Source organism: Tiliqua scincoides, chromosome 4 (genome assembly GCF_035046505.1).
Source record: "Tiliqua scincoides isolate rTilSci1 chromosome 4, rTilSci1.hap2, whole genome shotgun sequence".
NCBI lineage: Eukaryota > Metazoa > Chordata > Lepidosauria > Squamata > Scincidae > Tiliqua > Tiliqua scincoides.
In genome coordinates, this window is record NC_089824.1 from 143647418 (window position 1) to 143671477 (window position 24060).

The 24060-nt window shown below is 39.0% G+C and overlaps 1 protein-coding gene across 7 annotated transcripts in view; it reads left to right on the forward strand.

Moving 5' to 3' along the window:
* Positions 1-24060, forward strand: part of FUBP1 (far upstream element binding protein 1) — a 43046-nt gene that overhangs the window by 14456 nt on the left and 4530 nt on the right. For 5 of the 7 annotated variants that reach the window (XR_010794292.1, XR_010794291.1, XR_010794293.1 and 2 more), the window contains 17 exons: positions 1229-1268; positions 3109-3158; positions 3248-3319; positions 3573-3630; positions 8213-8375; positions 8459-8557; positions 8649-8750; positions 9487-9589; positions 9680-9780; positions 11898-12039; positions 12607-12767; positions 14803-14954; positions 16167-16246; positions 18432-18557; positions 19175-19249; positions 23646-23705; positions 23791-23936. Coding sequence is in view for 4 of the 7 variants with exons in the window: in XM_066623424.1 (XP_066479521.1) it covers positions 1229-1268; positions 3109-3158; positions 3248-3319; positions 3573-3630; positions 8213-8375; positions 8459-8557; positions 8649-8750; positions 9487-9589; positions 9680-9780; positions 11898-12039; positions 12607-12767; positions 14803-14954; positions 16167-16246; positions 18432-18557; positions 19175-19249; positions 23646-23705; positions 23791-23936 (1730 nt within the window). In the remaining 3 variants the exon portion in view is untranslated. The remainder of the gene's footprint in view (positions 1-1228; positions 1269-3108; positions 3159-3247; positions 3320-3572; positions 3631-8212; positions 8376-8458; positions 8558-8648; positions 8751-9486; positions 9590-9679; positions 9781-11897; positions 12040-12606; positions 12768-14802; positions 14955-16166; positions 16247-18431; positions 18558-19174; positions 19250-23645; positions 23706-23790; positions 23937-24060) is intronic. The other 2 variants (XM_066623425.1, XM_066623427.1) reach the window with 1 other exon arrangement.

Below are 24060 nucleotides of genomic sequence, written 5' to 3' on the forward strand. Positions count from 1 at the left end.
TCTGCCACCTGGCACTCGCCCAGAGCTCTGGGAGCAGTCCCCCATCTTCCATCCTGTATTGGCTCATCATGGTTATAAAATCTCATGTCCCACATTTTTAGCCCATTGTAACATACATTGTTTAACCTGTTCCTCTTCTGTCTCAACTTTTCACTTCCCTGCATAGTTCTGTACATGCACTCACACTAAAATCTGTTCCTGAGGGTTGGGGGACCCCCCAAAACAGAGTTAGGATATAATTCTACATTTTTCTAAGACACAGAATTGAGAATTTTGGAAAGATTTAAACCTGAAATTAGAAATACTGCGTTGATTCTAAAGATGTTCTTTTCACAAAATGACCACTTTACACTTTCTTCTAACATGAGTTGTGCAAGAAAAGTGAAACTAAATTAAAATACAGGTGGCCCTCATTATTTGTGGATTTGGCACCTATAGATTTCATAATCTTTGTGTTCCAAACCTTTGGGGAAGGGCCCACCTGGACCCTCTGCACTTGTCCAGAGGTTGTTCTGAGGCCTGCATGCTTCCACAGGCCTCAGAATGTGCATTTCAGGCAAAATCTGCAACTTCTGGTTTCCATGAGAAAGGATTGGGCCCAGAAGGAAGCGGAGATGGCAGCAGAGGCTGCTGCTGCATACTTTGCCCTCTCCCAAGCTGCAGAGCTCAGCATGGGCCTCCTTAGTTGACTCCAATTCAAGAGCTGTCACAGCTCCAAGGAGACCTATTGGGGCCACTGGGGCTCAACAGGTGGTAAGGGAACATTTGTGCTCTTACCTTGAGGAGACTCGAGCTGCTGCCCTAGCCCAGCAGCATACTACAGTAGCTATTTCAGTGCCGATGGACCTCACAGTGCTGCTGAGGCATAGGACTGGGCTGTAGGAAAACTAGTTGAAGTTATACATGCAAAGGTCTTGAAGTGAAAAAAGGTAGCTGTGACCTGCTTGAAACAGAAAGATGGGCCATGGTTTATGAGCCATGACAAGCCATAGCGTGATTTTGTGTACTTATCTTTTTCATCTTCTTGTTTGTGCAAAAGGGGAAGAAATTGGCAGATTCTAGTTGTAATTCCGTTCTGCAAATGGAATTTCTGATACCCTGTGTATGAGCAGTAGCTCATGTACTAAATGGCAAACTATGGTCCAAGTTGGCTCTTCATGTTGCACACTTTTAAAATACAAAGCATTTGGTGAAATTAACAATAAAAATATTTAATATTTTATTATAGCTTTTGGAAGTCAGTTACCACCCATGCATCAGCAACAGAGGTAGGATCTGTATTTTTTTATTGATTCTTGTGGGAAAATAACCGCATCCTATTTGATTCTCCTTGAAATTTATAAGACATTGTAGAAAATTACATGTAATAATTATAACAAGCAGGAGTGGGTCCAATATGTTGAAATTATAAGGTTGTTGGTTAAGTTTGTTTGTCTTGAAAAAGCACCAAGGATTCCAGGAAAGAAGTGTTTGAAAGGAAAGGGTTGTTGATTGAACATGCAATGCAATAATTTGGATAATTAGAGGTTTTACCTTTGGGGTATTTATGCATGTATCATCTGTTAGTGTTCAGCATAATCAAACCTTAGCCAAGAGAATGCCACTTATCTGAGTGAAGCCTATATCTAAGACTCCAAGACACATTTTAACAACCACCAACCAAAGTTGTAGATGAAAGCGTGTGCGTGCACACTGCATACTTTTTGAAAGTAAGTTATAGTGCAATCCTATACACGTTTTCTCAGAAATGTGTTCTGCTGTGTTTAATAGGGCTTTTCTCTCAGGTAAGTGTGTATGGGATTGCAGTAACTTAGAGATAAGCAAGAAAACGTTTACATTGTACCCATGTGAAGCCAGAGTTCAGTTGTCTCCTCCAAGAAAAAATTAAAGTAGTTGATTAATTTTCTTTATATTTAATATGAAATAATTAGTTTCATGACTCTTGTAAGCAAGATGCCAGTCAGTTCACCATCATGCAGACTACCTGTTATCTCCATCAGTCAGCATTTCACAAATGCACTTCATGATGTCAACTAGGGGTCTCTAAACTTTTTGACTGAAGGGCCGCATCAAATATCTGGCACAGATAAATATAAAATTTAAATAAATACATTAGAGATGGACCTTAGATGAATGAATGAATGGCTCAAATGTCCAGGATTTCTCTAAGCACCAACACAGCCCAAGAAATAAAGCACACACTTAAATGGACCCCATTCCCCCACTCCACAAGCATAACTCTGTTTGTGTTTGGTCAGCTGGACTAGAGGCTCTCGGGATCAAAGGCTGGCCGCGGGCCGCATCTGGCCCCTGGGCCGGGGTTTGAAGACCCCTGATGTAAACAAAAGCAAATGTGGGGGGAAAATTCAAGAAAAAGACATAGTTGCATAAAGAATAATCAAAATATATTGCTCAGTCATAATGTGAACTCGAGGTCAGCCACTAGCAGTGTGCTGGGTTGAGCCATGTTACAGCTGCTCCAACCTTTTGGGCACTGATGAAATTCAGTTGCTTGTCATAACTAGAGTTAAAAAGGTCATGCCACACTTAAGGGCAAGAAATAGGTATGTATTTAACTTGTTACGTGGATTAAGCAGTTACGATTCTTTAAAAAACCTCAAATATGCTGTTTCTTAAGTTTCCACTTTCCTTGTAAAATGTATTGGCTATAAAATTTTTGTTAAGTTTGCTTAAACTCTCCTGCCATTAAATACTATTTTTTGTGACATATGCTTAAATCTAAAATTTTGACTCATACTTCCATTCAACATACAAATAACTTCCGGTATTCTAAGTTAGGTAAAAATGGTTTTTGATTATTTTTAATTGTCAAGATCCTGGGTTTGTTAATGTTTTAATTGCTTTTAATATTATATTGTTTATATGTATTGATTTTATTGTTAATCACCCTGAGTCCCTTTTAGTGTGGGAGAAATGCGGGATAAAAAAAGCTATGAACAAACTTAGTAAAACTTTCAAGAAGTAAGCATTAATTTGGCTTTTGTTAAAATTAATAAAAGGTAAAGGACAGTATGCAATTAGTTAGTTTTGGAGGTGATTGGATTCAAAGCTAGGTGCAAATGTTAGTTTTTATTGTATTTTGTTCAGGTCTGTAATGACAGAAGAATACAAAGTTCCTGATGGGATGGTTGGATTCAGTAAGTAGAGTAAATTTACCATAATAAAATAAAAATTATAGCAGAGGTTATTAGTGCAATAATGCTGGTTTGTTTTTCTATTTCTCAAGTAATTGGCAGAGGAGGAGAACAGATATCCCGCATACAGCAAGAATCTGGATGCAAAATACAAATTGCACCTGGTAATTTTTTTGATTGTACATATTATTGTTAGTGGCCAGTATGAAGTGGTAGCAATTAATGTTGCATACAATCAAACTGATGGTCTTAAGTTTACCAGTTGTAGGATATAAATCAATTAGTTAATATTTAGACAAATTTTGGACAAATTTGAATATCTGTTTCAAAAATGTGGTGATATTGTAAATAATGAATTGCTAAATACAGCTTCATTGCTTCTTTGCTAGTATGTATTGTGTTTTTCCCATTTTATAGATAGTGGTGGCCTGCCTGAAAGATCCTGCATGTTAACTGGAACTCCTGAGTCAGTACAGTAAGTGTTTGTATGCACCTATGCATAATAAACTTGCACAGTAAAATATTTCTAAGTCTGATTCAGTGGTGAGAGCTCTGGCAATACAGAAACATCCTGAATTGTTCAGCAGTTGCTGTAGCCAGTTGAAGGTAAGACATGATTACCCAGGATGAATGTCATAGTGGTATAGTTTATGTTCCAAATTTAGCTCTACAGAGCAAGGAGTGATTATGTTGTAATGGACTATAAGAAACTGATTTCAACAATTACTGTACTTTGAAACATGGTTCATTATTCACCTGAGAAAGTAACACTCCGTCTTTACTTCCCTCCCTTCAGAGTCATCTGAAATCTTTCTCAGGAAGTATTGGCTTTTATATGTGAGCTATGTTCACATAGCACCACTTTTAAGGTGATGTCATCAATGTGACTGTGCTACGGATTGTATCCCAACCTCAGTTTTACATTGTTAAAGGCCCTTGTGCCTATGGAATGGCTTGGCAAATTCTGCTGATTCCCTTTCCCGTTCTGCACTTCATGATGCTTGAGAGCAGGCATGCCAAACTCATTTCATGCAGTGGGCTGAATAGCATTCATAGTACCAGGTGAGGGCTGGTCATTGAGCAGGTCATTGAGCAGGCCTTTACCAGAAATAAATACTTCGTTTTTGCCTAAGAATTCATTAGCTGCAGATAACAAAGGAGAAAATATGCAAACCCTGATCAGTCATAACGTGACTACAAGTCAGCAGTGATGATGCCTAATAGAAGGCAAATCCCTACTCTGCGATGTACAATGCAACAACTTCCAGTGTGATTAGAGAAATATATTTGCAGTGGGTACTATGTTATGCTTTTACTAGTGCATGGTCCTTTTAAGTTTATAAATACAAATTCCCTTAATTTGGACTATTAAATTATATTGTGGCCACAATATTTGTTCTTTATTTTTTAAAAGCTGTCTTTCTATTCTTAAAACACACATGCACGCATGTCCAGGGTTCAGGATGTGCATACTGATTCCATCATCCCTCATTTCCCTGCATGCTCAGAGATGCATTTTTTTGATACTCTGAGAAGATGAGTGACTGCAGGTGAGACCCTCTCAAAATACTTCAGTGCTGCAGTCCTACACATGCTTAGATGAGAATTATGTCCCATTGAAAGCAGCACCTAGAGAATATTTCAGTCTCCTCGAACAGGACAGTCTGTTTAAAGGTGCCATTCTTTAATAAAAAAGATTTCAGATCATTCACAAGTGCGTTCACTCAAGATGCATCATGAAACTACTAATTTGGACATCACTTTTATGTAATGACCTAATTCTGAATGTATAAGCACAAGCTCATGACCTGTGCACCTCTAGTCTTAGCCACACTCACTTGTGAGCCAGTCCCACTGACCTCGGGGGGAGGAACTTACCCCAATGGCCAATGCTGCATCAGAGGTGTTCTGTGTCATTCTCTCTCACGAGCCTGGCTCTTCAAGAAATTACAAGACAAAACTGTCCACTAACTCAGAAGGGAAGATATTTATATACAATAAAGCTGTTATTGTATAAATCTAAGTCATTTATGCCATCAGTTTAGTCCCAATGCAATGCATGTGCCACCTGCCTTTAGCAGTATCTACTGTTTTACTTGGCACTTGCTTCGTAATTCCCACTGGTCTGTCTCTCCCAGTGACGATCCACTCCACTATCCCAGTACTGTATAATGAGGTGAGTATCCCATCCTTAGCTTTGCTGTGTCTTGCCCTCGAAGAGTCCCAGTTCTCCCTGTTGGCTCAGGACTCTACAGCTACAGCCAGCCATCATAGGTCCCAATCCAGCACACACTCCTTTCTTGCCTTCCTCCTCTTTCACAATCTCCTCTTTATTGGATTTTATTGTTAAGTCCTCTCTTCTGCTGTTTGCCCTTTCCTCCTCCATTTTCCAGATGTTTCTCCTTTGGGTATCCCTGTTCCTTCTCTGCCTTCAACCTCCCCCTCCCTTTTATGCATCTCAGGTCTCCTTCCTCTGTTGTACTCTGGCAGCCTCCTTCTTTGGCCTCCTGAGATAAGCTTTGCTGAATTAGGGCAAGGGTCCGTTTAGTTCAGCTTCCTGTATCTCACAGTGGCCCACTAGATGCTTCTGGGGAGCACTCAAGGAAACAGGATGGCTACATACTGATGCTACTCCCTTGCATCCTCCTTCCAGAGATAGACTTACTCTGAAACCTAGAGGTTGCATATACCCATCATGGCCACTGTTCCCTACAATTTTTTTAAATGAAACATTAACAGAACTTGGTAATAGTGTCTACTCCCATTGTATTGCAGAATATACCGTATTCAGTCATATATGAAGAAAGTGTTCACTAGAAGCAATTATTAATAATTTATAGTAATTCCTGCAGTTTGCAGGTGTTCATGAAACAGTATATGATGGCAGTACAGTCCATACTTTGTTGAAGTCATGTTTTGAAGAATTCAAATAGAAACTTATTACTTCATGCATGCCATGTATTATTTTTACAATAAAATATAAAGTTCTTTTTGTGTAATTCCCCTGCCTGTAGTATGCCTGTAGTATTGTATGTTAATATAATTTAGCAACACAGAAAGATTTTGTTGCCACCAATAATTGCTGTTGTGACTTGGCACACTGCTTACCTTACATACATTTAACCTTTACATATAATTGTCATACATGACACAATATCCAATGAAGGTCTGCTCTCCCTTAAATCATTACATCCTATACCAGTTTGGGAAAATCGCAACCTACCTTTCCTCATTGATAGACCCTAGAGAGCGACACTATAACTGGCAAGGTTCAATGTTATTCCCTCAAGGGTGACAGCTGGTAGGTGCCCTACCAAGATCATCTCTGTCCTGGGGGGTCAGTTGAATCCCTTTTGCATATACTCTTCTCTTGTCTGAGACATGTCAGTGCCCGCTACACCTATCTGAAACCCAGCCTGGTTAATTGGGTTGGTCTCTCAGACATGGCAAAAATAAAACTTCCATTAAATGACTTCTCACCTGAGAAATTGAAATTTGTGATGGAGGTGTAAAACCAACTATGGTATAGATCAGGGGTGCTCAATAGGTGGATCGCGATCTACCGGTAGATCGCGAGGCAAAATGAGTAGATCGTGGAGTGCCGACCCCCCCCTTCAGGTGCCTCTGGGAGGAAACGCCGGGAGTAAGGCCCATTGTACTCAATGGGGCTTACTCCCAGGTAAGTGTGGCTAGGATTGCAGCCTCACAGCCTAATCCTAGGCATGTCTACTCAGGAGTAAGTCCTGTTATACTCAGTGGGGCTCAAGGTACACCAACATACATTGTACACATAAATGTTATATGTTATGATGGCGCGAACATTGTAAAAAAAAACTCTGGTAGATCTCCGGGCCTTGCTGGGTTTCAAAGTAGCTCTCGAGCCAAAAAAGTGTGCGCACCCCTGGTATAGATAGTGCTTTAAGCTCCTTGATAGTGTGGAAATTTGTTAGCTAATGCAAAATTGATATTTCTGGTTTTAGATCTAATTTACCATTTTTTTTGTTTTATGTCCTGTGGTATTAAAGATAATTTTAAGCTTTGTTTAATCTTATAACCTGACATAGTTGTATGTAATAGTAAGAAATCATTACCCTACCAGCAATACTTCCTACTGATTTGTTACTAAGGAGTATGCCAATAAAGGTTATTCTGGTTCTGATATATATCATGATTGTTTGAATCCACACATATTTTAATCCACACTTGTACGAATGAGAGTGTGCGCGATGGAGTTGGGGTGCCCTCCCGGCCCACTTGTTACCACAAGTACATTAGGTTCTCTTGAGCCATTCCACTCCCACTCTGAGTACACACAACTTTAAAATCATAAAAAAGTTGTATGACAGATATGGTTGGATCCTAATATCTAGAACATGTTGAAGTTCCCACATGGGAGCTCTCCTGTCCCCTCATAGCAGCCTTTGAAGCATCTAAGAATCATAAGAACAGCCCCACTGGATCAGGCCATAGGCCCATCTTGTCCAGCTTCCTGTATCTCACAGCCGCCCACCAAGTGCCCCAGGGAGCACACCAGATAACAAGAGACCTGCATAGCCCATTACAAGAGAAGCCTGCCAAGATAACAAGAGAAGTCTGCCATAGCCCATTTCTAAAATCAGGTGGTTACACATACACATCATGGCATAGCTGTGGAGTTCCAGGTAGCCAAGGATTGGAGGCCTTAGCATTCCCCAGACTGGATATTTTTAGTCAACTTAATGTGTAGACTTTCCCACTCAACTGTTTTGCAATTGTGACTCTGTTTTAATCAAGAAATGCAGGTGTTGATGCCTTAAATTGTTAACCCTTTTCTTGAATGAGATTTTTGCCTGAATTTTGTCAGTAATTAAAGAACTGTATTTTTAAATAGTGAAAACGCAACAAACCAATACCTTGGATATGGTGTACTACAGTGCTGTATTACAGCAATACTGTATAGACGTTAGTTCAGTACAAAAATGATTTCTTTCAAAATATTGTCCGTTTGAATTTGCGGTTCACTACTGGTAATGTGCATTTTTAAAAATCCTGTTCTAATATTTGGTATTTTTTCCAAGATCTGCAAAGAGATTACTTGACCAGATAGTTGAAAAAGGAAGACCTACACCAGGATTTCATCATGGTGATGGTCCAGGAAATGCTGTTCAGGAAATTATGATTCCAGCAAGCAAAGCAGGATTAGTTATTGGAAAAGGTGGCGAGACAATAAAACAGCTCCAAGTAAGTTGAAGGATTTTTGTTTGAGTCTAAAAGCGTAAAATGTCAAACTTGCATAATCAATACAAATTAATTTTGTTGCATAGGAGCGGGCAGGTGTTAAGATGGTCATGATTCAAGATGGACCGCAGAATACTGGTGCAGACAAACCACTTAGGATCACAGGAGATCCTTACAAAGTTCAAGTAAGAAAAGATTTGTAAAAGCTAAAAAGAAAACCACGTATGAACAAGAGTCATGATTACTGCATATAAATTGTACTTCATTCTTTTTTAGCAAGCCAAGGAAATGGTTTTAGATCTAATTCGTGATCAAGGTGGTTTTAGAGAAGTACGCAATGAATATGGATCGAGAATTGGAGGCAATGAAGGGCTAGATGTAAGTATAAACATCTTGTACACTTTTTTTTTGGAGGCCCTTTTATTATCTTACTTATTTCTTTCTATATGAATATGATGAAAGAGCAGAAATTGATAAGTATTTTGCTGGGCTTCATGATTAGGGTACAAGAATTGTTTGGTAAGTAGGGAACCGTTTTCCTATTTTAAAATATCTTGGCCAGGATACATTCATTTCTGATATTGTTATAGATTGTTCAAATCTCTTATTAACTTTGTTAGTCTTTTTTTAAAAAATGGTTTGAAAGTGTCATTTTGTAAAACCAGGATTGGTGTATCTCTAGAACAGCGATTTTCAATCTTTTTCATCTCACGACGCATGGACAAGCCACTAAAATTGTCAAGGCATGCCATTGGTTTTTTGACAATTGACAAGGCACATCGCGCTGAAAGCAGGGGCTTGTATTCCACAGTGGCCCTAGTAACAAATGATCCTCCTCCAAACTCTCATGGCACACCTGCAGACCATCCACGGCACACCAGTGTGCCACAGCACAGTGGTTGAAAATGGCTCTTCTAGAAGGACAGTTAATTACCTGCTCTTGTATTTGAACTTTCTAACCAAATCCTTTTTATCCCATCTTTATGAAGGATGCTGTTAAGTTTGAACTGTAAGATGAATTGTCTAGATTTTGTAAAATTATATAATACTATCCAGTTTGGTTTTAAACTTTTAAAATAGGTAAATGTGCTGACAGTGCATCTTGTTTCTTAAGGTCCCAATACCACGATTTGCTGTTGGTATTGTAATTGGAAGAAATGGAGAAATGATCAAAAAGATTCAGAATGATGCAGGAGTGAGAATCCAGTTTAAGCCAGGTGGGCCACATATATGTACAAGAACAAACATTTCAATTCTTTTGGCTAATTTTAAGAATAACTTGTTTAAATATTCCATTCCACTTTCAGATGATGGAACAACTCCAGACAGAATAGCCCAAATCACAGGTCCTCCAGACAGATGTCAACATGCAGCAGAAATTATTACAGATCTTCTTCGAAGTGTTCAGGTTAGTTAGTAGCCAATAAGAATGCTTTCAATTGACTTGTAAAAATCTGTCCTTGGTTTCATTTTTAAATTGCATATTTTCATGGATAATTTGTTACGGCTAGTTTGTTTACTGCTTTCTTTATTTGATTTTATTTTGAAACTGCTTTGAACACCTTCAGTTAGAGGGGAAAAAGTGAAGTATTAGTATTTAAAGTTTTAAAAACTGTATATTAAAAGTAATTTTCCTAGTAGCAGGAGCTACTTGATTAATAAAGTGCTCTAATTTGTCCAGAAAGGGGGATCATAATTTTAATATGTTATAGCTCCTTGGATTGCTTTGTTGAGGTTCTTATGTCAGTAGAATTCCCGTCTTGTCAGCAAGTCTTTGGAAATATTTACAAGCCCGCCTGTTCACATTTCTGATCTAGAAGAGACAAATAATTAGCTGGTATTTCAAAAGGGCTACATAGTGCGAAGAGCTGTAACGTTCCCCCTTGTATTTCCTTATGGTCCATTATTAACACACATTCCTCCTAGCCCAACTTGTTATGATTGGAAGGGTCAGAAGAGGGGTGCCCTTTGGAGAGAAAGGTGGTGTAAAATTTTATAAATAAAATAAAGAAGGTAATAGGAATAATTTGGCTTTTATAATATAACTGAAAAATATACTGTAGATACTCACCTACAATACATAAAATTTTTGCCAAGTAATCAAGCTCCAATTATCACTTCCCCTTATCTCTAGGTCAATCAGAGAGCCTTTCAAGTCTTGAAAAGTTTTTTTTGCTCAAGCAGGCTTATTTGTTTCTGTAGTAACTTTCCTGGGAAATTGCAGCCAAAGTTAACCTTTTATTCTCCTCTGATCCATTTTGCAAATGCTTTTTGCAGCCTGGTTCTGTTTTGCATTTAGCAGAGATCTGTTTTTTTCAACACCAGGATGGGATCCTCCTTTCCATTTGAAGCGAAGTCCCAGGCTACAATTCAATGCACCATTACTTAAGAATAACACCCATGGAAAGCAGTGGTTCTACATCTGAGTAAAAAGGGTTGCAAATATATGCAGCTGCATCTCTTTGCTGTGAATTGAATTGCACACTCTCAGTTATGTGTTATGGGTTGTATGTTGTATGTAGAGCTTCTGGCTTAACACACCAGACACCTTAAAGGTGGATTTGATTCATGGATCTCCTGCAGTGGTTTCCAACCTTTTTCACTTGCATATCCCTTGGCAGCCCATTTCCATAAATTGTACCCTTCCTATTAGCAAAATGTTGTAATTAATAATACAAGCCCTCATCTCTTCTATATGAAAGCCCAGACTTCATGTATTTTATCACAGTGTTTTTTCTTTTTATTTGTTTGAAGAACAGAAGACTCTGGCTTTGCACCAGAAGTGTGCTGAGAAATTCTGGGTGATAGATCACTTTCCATATTACGTTTCAGCTTTTTTACTATGCTGGTTTTCAATCACTGGTTCATAGACGAATTGATAACGAAAAACTAGCTATTGGTGGGGCTTTCACAGCCAACTAGCTACCTCCCTTCCTGCCCTGCTGGTCCTTGCAAGGCATTCTGGAGCATGACCTGCCTTTTTCTGCCATTATTCCATTCTTTTTCAAGTACCCCTAGAGGTCCTATTGAGTGTCCCTGGGAGTACATGAATACCAGGTTGAGAATCACTGTTTTACTACCATGTTGTTCACAGTGCACTTATTCTGATACTGTTTCCAAAAAGGTGGTGAAGACCAGAATTTAAAAAGAATAAAAATGTATCTTATGATCTTTTACTATGTTTTTAATAAATTAGAGGCTACAGTTCTTAGGTAACAGTTAGTGGTAGGTTATTTTTCAGGATCTGGCCTCAGGTAAAATTAGACAAAATTATAGTCACGCATTCCCCCAAGTTTAACCCCTGACCTATCCAAGGGTCATAGAAAATTCCATGATTTTTTTGCTAAAAACCTGCCATCGACTTATAGGCAAGTATCTATGGTGATATCTTCCTGTTTAGGTAGATATTTGCTCATTCATGTTCCTCCCGCCCCCCCCCCCAATAAAAGGGAACACAATTCCTCCTTTTCAAGTTGTAGTAACTTTTAACTATTGCTAACTGTGGCTTTTCCCTGTTTGATCTAGGCTGGCAATCCTGGTGGTCCAGGGCCTGGTGGCCGTGGAAGAGGTAGAGGTCAGGGCAATTGGAATATGGGGCCACCTGGTGGGCTGCAAGAATTCAATTTTATTGTACCTACTGGGAAAACTGGATTAATTATTGGGAAAGGTAAGAAGTTATTGTTTACAAAGTAACTTTCCTTAATTTCTTTGTTTCATAATTGTATTTTTATCTATCATAGTCCTGAAGAAGATGAATGGATTGTATCCTAACTTTGCACATAGCACCCTGTCATAATTGGCAGTTTTTTTCACTTGCTGAATGAATTTCTGTGTTCTGTGTGAATTTTGGATCCAACCCACTGAGATTTATAAGTGAAGCAGTGGTCAGTAATCTTGAAAGATGTGTGGATGTATCTAGTGATCCATTAAGCAGTGGTGCCAAAGTAGCTTGTCATTTCCCCTTCAGGTGTAATAGTTTGTCTTTTCTTGCTCCTCTTCCCACCTCAGTAAAACAGGATGAACACAGAAGGTTCTATCCCAAATCCAAATACAGTAAAGTAGGTGCAAAAATACTTGACTACAAATGCAGTCTGTTTGTAACTATGACACCTCTTCTTCAGGGAGGCACCACTTGTTCCGAAATGCTCACTTTCTTTGGCAAGTTGTGTATAGACTGATTCAATACTGGTGGGATAGTTACTTACCTTTATAATTTTTATTTCAATTATTTCAGGTGGTGAAACTATAAAGAGCATCAGCCAACAATCTGGTGCTAGAATAGAACTTCAGAGAAACCCTCCACCAAATGCAGACCCAAACATGAAATTGTTTACTATCCGGGGAACACCCCAGCAGATCGATTATGCTCGGCAACTCATAGAAGAGAAGATTGGTGTAAGTATTCTGAAACAATATTTAACTACTTTGTCTTTTATAAAAGCATCTGCTGGGGCAAATGAGTGCAGAGGAAACAGAATTGGATTTTGAGGTTATTTGGATACAAAATACATTGCCTGATGTTCGTTATTAACATCTTTGAACATATGTGCAATAATTTTACTATATGTTCATGTCCTTGTATGTTAGGAACACCTGACAAGCACGGCAAGCTGTTTTACGTGAAAGAGTTGTTGCTTATTCCAGGCAAATGAACAAGTGACTGATTTATTACTGTTAAAGGCCAATGTGTTCAGGCTCTTCTTACCTTCAGTAACTTTCTTGTAACAGCTGTCTTGTGGTGATTTAATGAGTAACTTATAAGAACCAAGTCATATGAATGAGGTTACCAAATTATCAGGGAGAGAAATTCCCTGAGAATTTCCCTGAGGCAGGGGAGAGCGGCAACTTGATCAGGATGATTGCACCGCTGCCGGGGAGGGAAGGGTCTTGTATCACTTACCTGGGGGGGGGTTGCAGTAGCTCTCCAGAAGGTCTGGGAAGCCTGTGACCCTGTCTGTAGTCATCCCAGGACAGGAAAAAACCATTTCCGGTTTAGCGATAAAAACAGGAAGTGTTTTTATTTCCCCCTTTTAACAAGACTTTGAAGCTTCCAGGAGAGCTGCAAAAGGGGTCTCAGGTTCTCCAGACTTTCTGGAGAGCTGTAGCAGTAAGTGATACAAACCCTTCTGTTCCCGGCAACACCACAAACATTCCAATTGCTGTGGCCTTGCTCCTTAAGGGGGCAGCTACTTCCCTGGCTGGAGCATTGCAGTGCCCCAATTTGGGAACCTCTGGATTAGAATGAAAAAGGGGGAAGATTAAAAGAGAAATATAATCAGTAAACATTCAAATCTGAACATATATATAATGGATATTAGTAAACATGTACAGAAGTTTCTTAAAAGGGCTTCCAAATATCAAAAAATCTATCCATATGCTAGTCTCTTCTGTAAGCCATAGATTCAAATATTGACAGAGTTAAAAGGACCTCAGTCCATTGAAAAATAGTGGGAGAGCGCTTTTATTTCCAGCATTTCAGTATGGGTCTTTTAGCTACAGGGAAGGAAACAATAGTTGCCACAGTGCTAACAATTAGATTCCTTGATAAACCCTCCTACTATAGAAGTGTTTTGGCATCTGTAGATATTATAGTGATAGTAGCTAACGCTGTTTTCCATTGATTATGTAACATAGGTCATTTCAGCTCTTTGTTGTGTGCTTCTCTAAGAAGTAGAGTGTGTATTAATCAACATTAAATATTTATAGCTGTATGCTGATATCATCGGCTTTTTTTCTTAGTAGATTCAATACGTGTTTTTGGAACTGGAGGCAGTTGAGAAGCTTATAGTGACTAGGTTTGGACCAGCTGCATTAACAAATGTTGTAGATACTGCCGTTTGGCTGATAATGGTAAATCATAGTTACTCTTCAAACCTAATAAAAAAAACTCTTGATCTTGGCCAATTTGTCCAAGGTAAATATTGCTCTTTCCATCCAATTCTACAAAAAAAGATTTCCTTCCTATTTTTAGTTCAGGGTTAGCCCAAAGTGTTAACTTGGCATGAATAAATTGATCAAATTCTTAGAAATTGTTATCCACAAGTATCTGATTGAAGAAATTGAAGGTGAAGATCTGTCTGTTTTTACACATGCAAAGCCTAATATTGTCAATTTAGAAAGGGGTGCCAAATGAGAAGCTTCCAATATAGCCCAATATAGGCTTGTTAAATTTGAAAAGTAGTCCCAGTAATTAATGGAGGTTAGGAGATACATCTTCTGAGTTTTTAGGTGAGAATAAAGTGCTTATTTCAAGTCACATCCCCCTTAATGACATCACTTTTGGCCCTGAACAGATGCCATGAATGCTATTCAGCCATTTGTATAAAATGAAGTTTGACACTGCTGGCTTTTCCCCTGAACATTCAAGCAAAATTGTTCGTCTAGTTATTTGAAAGCAGGTCCATTCTTAGTATGTTATATTCTCTAACAGGGTCCAGTAAATCCATTGGGTCCACCAGTGCCGCATGGGCCTCATGGTGTTGTTCCTGGTCCACATGGGCCTCCTGGGCCACCACCTGGTGCCCCTATGGGACCTTACAATCCAGCTCCTTACACGCCTGGCCCTCCTGGTCCTGCACCGCAGTAAGTAACTCATCATTGCAAATAAACTCATAAGTTTGACACTTGCTGATCAATGAATAATGTGAATTAAGACTTTTGCAGACACAGCAATTAAAGATTACAGCATTAAGAAGAATTCCTGAGGGGGTGTTTGGGCATGCCCCTTTATCTGCAGGGGTTCCCTAATGGAACTACCCATGGTTAACTGTGGATACAGGTGAACGCCTTCCTCCCCATCCTTCAGAGCCAAAGCAAGCTCTGCTCCCCTTGGCTCTGTAGGGTGAGGGCTTCCCTGGGCCTCCTAATGCCTTATAAGGCATTAAAAATGTAGCTTCTGGTTTCACGGAGAAACCAGAAGTGACGTTTTTCACTGTCAGGCTGAGCCTGGCCGAGGCCATGGACAGATGTCCACGGCCTCAGCTGGGCTCAGCAGACCTTCAGGAGGCAAGGGGAACGGACTCGCCTTGTCTCCAGAGGGAGTGCACAGGGGGGCAGACCTGATCTGTGGATAAGTGAATCTGCTGATATGGGACCCACATGTTTGGCCCCCTCCTGTATTTTATCTCTTTAAAAAGTTATCTTGATATTGAAGTTGCATCAGAATGAAGCACAAAGGAACATATAGAAAAAATATGACCCTCCTTCCATAGGTGCCTTCCAACTCCTCCCATCACAAATTCTAGTTGTCCAAAGACAAAATAAAAATTATTTAGCTCAGTGGTACCTGTTTACAAACAGCTGCACATAGTCTTTCTAACGTGATTCCTTGATTGTTAGAACTCAAACCACATATGACATAATAGATGCTCAGACATTGTTGAAGAAAAGGGCACTTTGCCAAGTAGATATATTTGATACACATCTGGAAACCAGTTATGTGTTCTAAATGCAACTTCAGTAGCTAATATAAGCAGCTGCATTTCCACATTCTTCTATTTACCTTTCCCTGTCTTTATAGTGGAAAAATGCTTTATATGTACAGATCTCTCACTGAGAGCATAGCCACTCTGTTCCCCTTGAGTCTGTTACCTTAATTTACTGACATCTGTTCAGGGTAGTAAGGACACAATAAGAGGCCTCTTTGCAATATAAAGGAGAGGCTTTTTGGCATGGAAGTACTAATTAAGAGTTGGACTCTTGTTTTAAATGTATTGTAAATCATTAGCTTTAAGTCCCCAGTGACGGCTAGACAGCATGTTCATATTAATAACTGCAGCTCACATTTCCTTTTAGTGGCCCTCCAGCACCATATGCTCCACAAGGATGGGGTAATGCATATCCACACTGGCAGCCACCAAATCCTCCAGATCCAGGCAAGGAGAAACATTTTTTAAATATATTCTGTCTGTACATGTATTTCACTTTAAAGTTCTCTCCAGACTAGATATTTGTGGATTGTAGTGTGCTGCAAGATGAACTTAAAAAGAACTCCACATTAATTTCTTTTGAAGCTCTCTGAGCATCTGTGAACGTCAAGATGCTCACTTGTTTCCTATGACTTAATTCACAGCAGTCTGGCCTTTCTTAAAACATGAAGATGGGGGTTTGCTCTAGCATGTTATAAACATTGGGTTGTATCAAAGTGTCCTTTCACATGTGCAATGGGGTCCTTTTGCAGCAGAAGAAAATGTTAAGATAAAAACCCATTTCATAGCAATACGGGTGGCTGTGAATCAAGCACTTGGTCCATCTGCCTCAGCATTGTTTACTCTGAATGGCAGCAGCTCTCCAGGTCTTTCTCAGCCCTACTGGAGATGTCAGGGATAGAGCCTAGGACCTTCTCCATATAAAGTAGGTGCACTACCGCTTAGTTAGCCTTAGCTGGGTTTTTATGTTCAGCTAAAATGTTTCATTATTTACTTCAATTAATGATACCATGTTCAGGTTTTCAGACTAGCACCATTCAGATTACACAGGCCTACCCCCCCCACCCCCAAAACACATTTTTTAGTTGTCAAGGATGTTTGAACAAGTTTAGGTTATTTTTGGTGTGCTGAATCCAAACATGGCACCGGTTTTGCCCAATTGGCTCTAGTTTTGGGGTACAGCATAGCCATATTATATGCTGATTCAAGCAACTTCCTTGTGAGAAAGCAGATGCCATAGCTTCCTCACAAGGAAGCTTCTTGAATCTGCATATAAGGTGGCTGTGCTGTACCCCCAGACTAGAGCCAATTGGGTAGAACAGTTAGCATTTATCTGAATTTGAACTGAATTCAAATGTTTGAATTCAGCATTCCAAAAATACCCAAGAATAGTTCTAGCTTTCTGGAACAAAATGTGTGTAGACCTGTGTAATTGACCTAGGTTATTGTCTGGGGTTTTTGGTTATGTAAGGTTAGCACAGTAAGTGTGTTCATACTCATATTAATTAATAGCCTACCTATTAAGTAAAACTCTGTCCAGTTCAGTTAGCTGCCAGTTAATTAAATCTAGTAAATGTACCTAATTAAATCTAGGTAAATGTACTGCATCTAGTTGATTATGGGTACAGCTGCAATGATAAATCTAGGAGCAGATATGTTTTTATCATGGCACAAAACCAATCCACATAAAAGACTTGTGTATGAGAACATATAGAGAAAACTTGAAGCATAGATTGCGCTTAATGTTTTTTAAAGGGATAGACATGGAAAAAATATGTAGGAAGTACGTAACATTGCACTTGATAATTAGTGGAGTTGTTTTACAGTTCGGAAGCTAAGCAGGGTCAGGCCTGGTTAGTACTTGGATGGGAGACTGCTTTAGAATACCAGGTGCTGTAGGCTTATACCATAGTCTTCCGAGACTGAAGGTTGCTAACCAACCATTTACAGTTATTATTTCAGCATGTCTTCTTTAATCATCGTGTTTTTCTTGATGTACTGTGTGTATAAATTGATGCAGCCAGTTGGGCAATCATATGAATTTAAAACTTTTTTATGTCTTCTCATTTAGTATACTTTAAACCACCAGTTCAGAGTTCAGCTCCAGTTCAAACTGAGTGTTTTATATGACAGAAGCTTTCACTTGAAGAGTCAGTGAAAGCTGGCATTAATATCCTCTGGTGGCTCCATTGTGTTTACCTAATATTACACTGAATGTGACAGCACTTGCTTTAAGTGAGCTGACTGAATTTTGCACCTTGCATAGGTAGTGATAGTGGTACTGCTAGCTCCAAGCTTAGGCGGTATATATGCTGAACTACAAAATGCTGTTAGTAGAGAAGAAAAAGAAGGCAAGTGTTACTGCAGTTACTTAATTGAGTTGTAACCTTGAACTAGGGCCACTATGATTTCAGGACAAAGAAGATGTTCATTTCAGGGCAAGAAGGTGTTCAATTCTTGCATGTCATTGCATGGTTTTTCCTTTATTGAAGTGCTTTTTGGATAGGAAATTAGTGATTGAAGCAGTGCAATTTAGAGCTAATGTAGCCTGTGCTTATGTAATGTGAGATCGGAGAAATAACCAACCCTTACCTAATATGCGTTTTGCTGAAAGCCATGTTGAATTTTGTAGGTAAGCCAACAGATCCTAATTCAGCAGCATGGGCTGCCTACTATGCTCACTACTATCAGCAGCAGGCACAACCCCCACCTGCAGCTCCGCCTAGTGCACCACCAGCCACTCAGACCAATGGACAAGGTATCAAATAATTTATATCAAACATTATTTTTTACCCTAGTGTCATAACTCCTTAATATATTTATAAAGTTTTACATTCATACAAAAGTGAATTATATTTTGTTTATAGTGAAGCATCCAAGTACACAGTGCACTGTATATAATGAAAATTAGATTTTTATCTATTAGCTTAGAATGTTGATGTCATTGTATACGCGTTGTATTGACCAAAGAGTATAAGAGTGCATGACACATAATGTTGCCTGGAAGATTCTTATTAAAATAGCCTTTCATAAAATTATAACCACCAGATTTCTTGAGAAAATGAATGCTTTGTTGTGGTCGTAAAGCTGTGAAGTGCTAGTTGTGTGTTTATGTGTAGAAATATCTATTCAGACAGTGACATCTAAGGAAATAAAGCCTTTTTACATCAAGGATTCTAGATAAATGATTAGAATAGTCTATGTTCTCTGAAAGGCTGTGCAGTTGACTTCTGGGATTTTTAGACTGCTTTGACTTTTGGCTGGTAATTTGCAAATTTTGCCTAATCATGTATATAAAATCTAAATCTGTAGTGTGCTTTGCATAGGCATGTGTGTGAACATGCACAACATTTGTTTCACTTTCTGTTCAATTAGGAGATCAACCTAATCCAGCACCAGCAGGACAGGTAGATTACACCAAGGCATGGGAAGAATACTATAAAAAAATGGGTATGTGTTAAATTTTATCCTGACCTCAGTTAGACTTTTTATTATGTATGCAAAGTTTTAAAAATCTGCTTTAAAATACATTGAAAAGAAAAAACTTTTAATGTTGTTAATGCTTAGATGCTTATTAAGCTTTCATCTAATAGGCACTATTTTCATTGTGTGGCCTTAGGAATTAAGAATTCAAGGTGTATTTTATTAATTTAAACTTTTTAAAACAAAGTATTAAGCTGCGTTTCTTGAAGAAAGGCGGCCTAAAATATTTTAACAGCACAACCTAATACCACAATGCTTGTGTAATGCCTCCTCTGTTCAGTTGAGGTTCATCTCTGTAAGGCCTTTCTGCCCCAATAATATTCATAACCTCATGTTTGAATCCAGCATCTTCTAGTAAGTTGTCTGGGTAGTCAAATATTTGTTTGCAAGCATATTGTATGTAGAGCAGAATCCCACCAAATGTATACCAGAATTATTATTTTAAATTTGCTTACGTATTCATAATCTTCAATGTGGTGTCTTATATGAAGAGTCCTTCTGTTTATAGAGTTTCATTGGCCATAAACTGATCTTTACAGAAGAGAACTGGTTGTTTTCTTTGATAATTCAAGTACTTGACTGTGTTCATAAACTAAAGCTACATTTGAAACATTTGTGTGTGTGTTTAAAAAAACAAGACAAAATTTACAAGTACTCTGACCTTCTGATAAACCATCTTTTCCCAACATGAAGCAAGTACTTGAATTGATACAGTGATTGGAAATGGAAATTAATGAGGATCTCTCCATGAGTACAGTGTTCATTGCTGCAGACAAAAACTGTAATTGTGATAAGTGGGGAGAGGCGGTGTTGAGTTGTACTGTTGGGGACTCTGTACAGTATCAACAATTAAACATCTGGCTTATGAATGGAAATAGCATGTCTAGGTTGTAGAGAGGAACACTTGAAAATGGAGAATATACAGAACAGCTTTTTAAATCTAAAGGATTTAAAAATTGCCAAACTAATGTTATATAATAAACATGAAGACTCATTTTTTGAACTTAATAACCTGTCTTTTATGGATATGCAAAGTTTGGTTTGTAAAATATATCGAATCCTCAATTTAACATCTCTGTTGAGCAGACTTGAAATAGTGAACACTGCCAGTTTTCCATTGTCCATGGAAGTCTGTTAAACCCCCACCTTATTGAGTGAACTCTGTAAGGTAAGTCAGTGTTGGACAGGGCTTGGGGACAGATATACTTTCCTTCCTGGGTGCTCTTGGTGCTGCCACATTGCGCCCTCAGCCAGGGTGCACTAGGAATGCAAATGCGGAAGTGGAGGAGCATCTTCATTCCCAGAGCAGCCTGAGGAATGGGACAGACATATCCATTCCTAGAGTTCAGTGGTCAAGGATGAGCAGGAGAGCAGTAGCAAGTGCCTGCACCAAGGGAGCCCTGGAAGATAAGTAAGCTTGTCCCTGAGCCCCCATCACACTTACCTACCTTACTTCCCATGGAACAGGAGCATGGAGGGAGTTCTCTAATATAGATGTTTAACAAACTAATAGAGGAAAGCAGTGTTTGACTTTAACAGACTTTTGGCATTAACTGACACCCCTTCCCCCCCTTGAATCCATTAAATTGAGGGATCACTGCACTTGAATGGAGCCATTTCCAAAAATGTTTATAACCTGTATTTCTGATCAGAACAACTGTGTTTCATATAGTCAAGTGGGGACTGTTTATTTTCTAAAATATCTGCTGCTGCATATTTCAGAAAACAAACTGGTATAAATGCCTGTGACTTGGCACTCATTTTTTGTACCAGTGTAGTCATTTGTCCTCATAATTCCCCTATCATTTGATGGGTGTATTTTACCTTGCCCAGTATCCATTCTTTAAGGCTCCTAAACATTTTGTAGAATAAATTCTTAAAGAGTTTGATAGCTAGGTTTTAGCTAAAACAAAAGTTTTTCACTATAATTGAAAATTAGCTGATATTTCTGTTGAATTGTTACATTAATATTTGTATCCTGGTATGTCTCCAAGGTGTTTAGTATTACCATATTTGCTCGTATATAAGTCAAAAAGTCCATGCCTTAAAACTGACCCTGAAAACCTTATACATGGGTCAACACAGTAAATGAAACTTTTGAGAGGAGCTGCTTGCTCAGTTGGGGGGCTGGGGTGAGAAGCGTGATGTGGGGAAAACAGCAGTTTTACTTATCAGTAGTTGTTCTGAGGCAGCAACAGAAAGCAAACAAAAAGTAACCATTTTAACTTCTCCAAACAAGGAGAGGTAGAGACACTTATGGGCATTTTGGGTATGGGACACTTATGGGTAGTTTTTTATGATGGCTGCTTCTATGGAAGTACTGTATTTCTCAAAAAGCCTACAACATCCATAAGTGCCTTCATCTCCTTTCCTGTTTAAAAAGGAACGTAAAATGGCACAGTTTATTTTTCTTTTTGGCTTTCAGTTGCTACTTCAGAACTATTACAGGTAAGTAGTTTTCAAAGAATTTCAACTTATCAACAGATCATGACAGGTTTTGTGATTTTTTGCTTAAAACTTGCCTTTGAGTTGTCCATGAGATAGGCTTATATGCTAGTATATACGTTATACAAAAGGTTCTCGACAAGGCTTCTGTCTCAGCCACCTACTTTAATTCTTTTTAATTTCCTTTTAAAATATCTGTGGCAGTAGGATTAGGCCCTTTGCTCCTCACTCAAATTGCCACCCCCACACCATTATAACCTATGGAAAAGATGTGTATATTAAGTCGGGAAATTGGATTTCATGGAGTGGTTATGAGGATAAAGAGAATTCCATGTGTGTATGCACTTGCGCACGTACTGAGCTCTTTGGAGAGGTGGAATACAAATGTGATGTTTTCATACTCCTTGAATTTTTTTTGTCAACACTGTGCAGAATTCTCACTTGTAATGAGAGTTAAGCTTCCATAGCTGTTTCTCAGTTAAAAGAAATAGGGGAGAAATCAAAGCAAATTTTCAGAATGGGCTTCATGATAATTTTAGTTTCTAATGTGACTTACAGTGTAGGTATTTTGTTTTTCTTGAGATTCAAGCATTTACATTTTGTAGCATCCATGGCGAAGCATTTGTGGAAGTAACTAAAGGAAGCTACCTTCCCATTTCCTGAGTCCTTGAGGTCCCTCTTGAAAAGCCACATGTAAAGACCAGGGTACTCTAGGCAGCAGGATATGTGGCATGGGGGACGATGAAGACCCACAGAGGGATAGGAATACCTGGGGATTGGGGCCAGAACTGCAAGTGTTCCCTCCATCTTTTGGGAGTTCTTCCCTCCTTCTGCATTCCTCATGCTGCTTATCAAACCACTGCTGAGGGTTCCCCAGTCCCCAACCATGCACAGACCAGGTCTGGAGTGCAGTTTAATACATTTTAGAGGCACAGGAAGGCCTGCAGAGAGATCCACAATCTTCTTAGACCCTCTTGAGAGTCATAGCAATTCACAGTAAGTCTTAAAAAACCCTTTAATCTCTGATAGTGGCACGAATATGGCAAATGCCATTCCCTCCCCCACAAGAACATACAGTGGTCCAAACTTGCAGAGTTTGGGAACCGTTGCTATAGATGCTGCCTATTTTACTGATGATTGTAATAGTCTTGTTTCATTCAGTGAGCATACAGAATATGCATGGAAAAGGCAGTCCTAAATATCTTAAGGTACAAAATGAAACAGTGGTTAGTTGATTTTAAAGGGGGCTGATGAGGTCACTATGAATTGACAGTGCTCCACTGTATTTCCTTTCTGGCAAGCGTTAACCTGTATGATGTTAATGTTACATAAAAACCAAGACAACTCAGGATTACGTTCAACATGATTTGACAGAAAATGCATGTTGAATTATTGAGGTAGTGTTGAGAGACTCCTCATGTACACAGTTACTGCATACTTCTGGCTAGTTCATGTAGCTCTTCTCAGCCTGCCCACCCTCCATTGTATGTTTCCCATGTTTACGTATGTTTGGAGTACACTTAATACCCTGTGTATAGAATACCTTGCATGATCTGATCTGTGCACAAGCAGATCTTGTTTCATTGAGCGGAGTTTTCTGTGTGAAATTGCATTATGATCTGCATATGGGGACTACAGATGTTTTCAGATTCTGCACTGTGGGGGATGAACCATGCTACAAACTCTGAGCTCAAATTGAGGCATAAGATGTCAAGCCACAAAAATGTTTTTCTTTTGAATTATGGAACACTGTATACAACAAGAAAAATATTACATGAAGCTTTGATTTAATACTGTCATTTTCTTATTTTTGCTAAGCTTCAAATGAAGCAGCAAAGAACTCTTCCACTGTATTCTTGTCTGTAATGTTGGTGTACCTGGGAGCTGTGTTTACATTAAAATGTGGGGGGTTTTTCAGGTCAACAAGGGCAGCCACAAGATTATTCAAAGGCTTGGGAGGAATATTACAAGAAGCAAGGTAATGTTTGTTAGAAATGAGATTATTTTGAGCTTCTTTTGTTCCTGTTATGGCACAAGAGTTGTGTAATCTACGTTTGTTCTAGGTCAGGCAGTTCCAGCTCCAGCCGGGGCCCCACCAGCAGGTCAGCCAGATTATAGTGCAGCGTGGGCTGAATACTATAGACAACAGGCAGCCTATTATGCCCAGACAAGTCCTCAAGGAATGCCACAACATCCTCCGGCACCACAGGTATAAAAATCTTGAGTTATTTGGCTGATATTTCTGATTTTTTTTAAGTCTTGGGGTTTTTGCTTTTTTGCATGTCTCCCACCTTGATACCTTTCTGGAGTATGCATTCCTTTTCTTGGCAAAG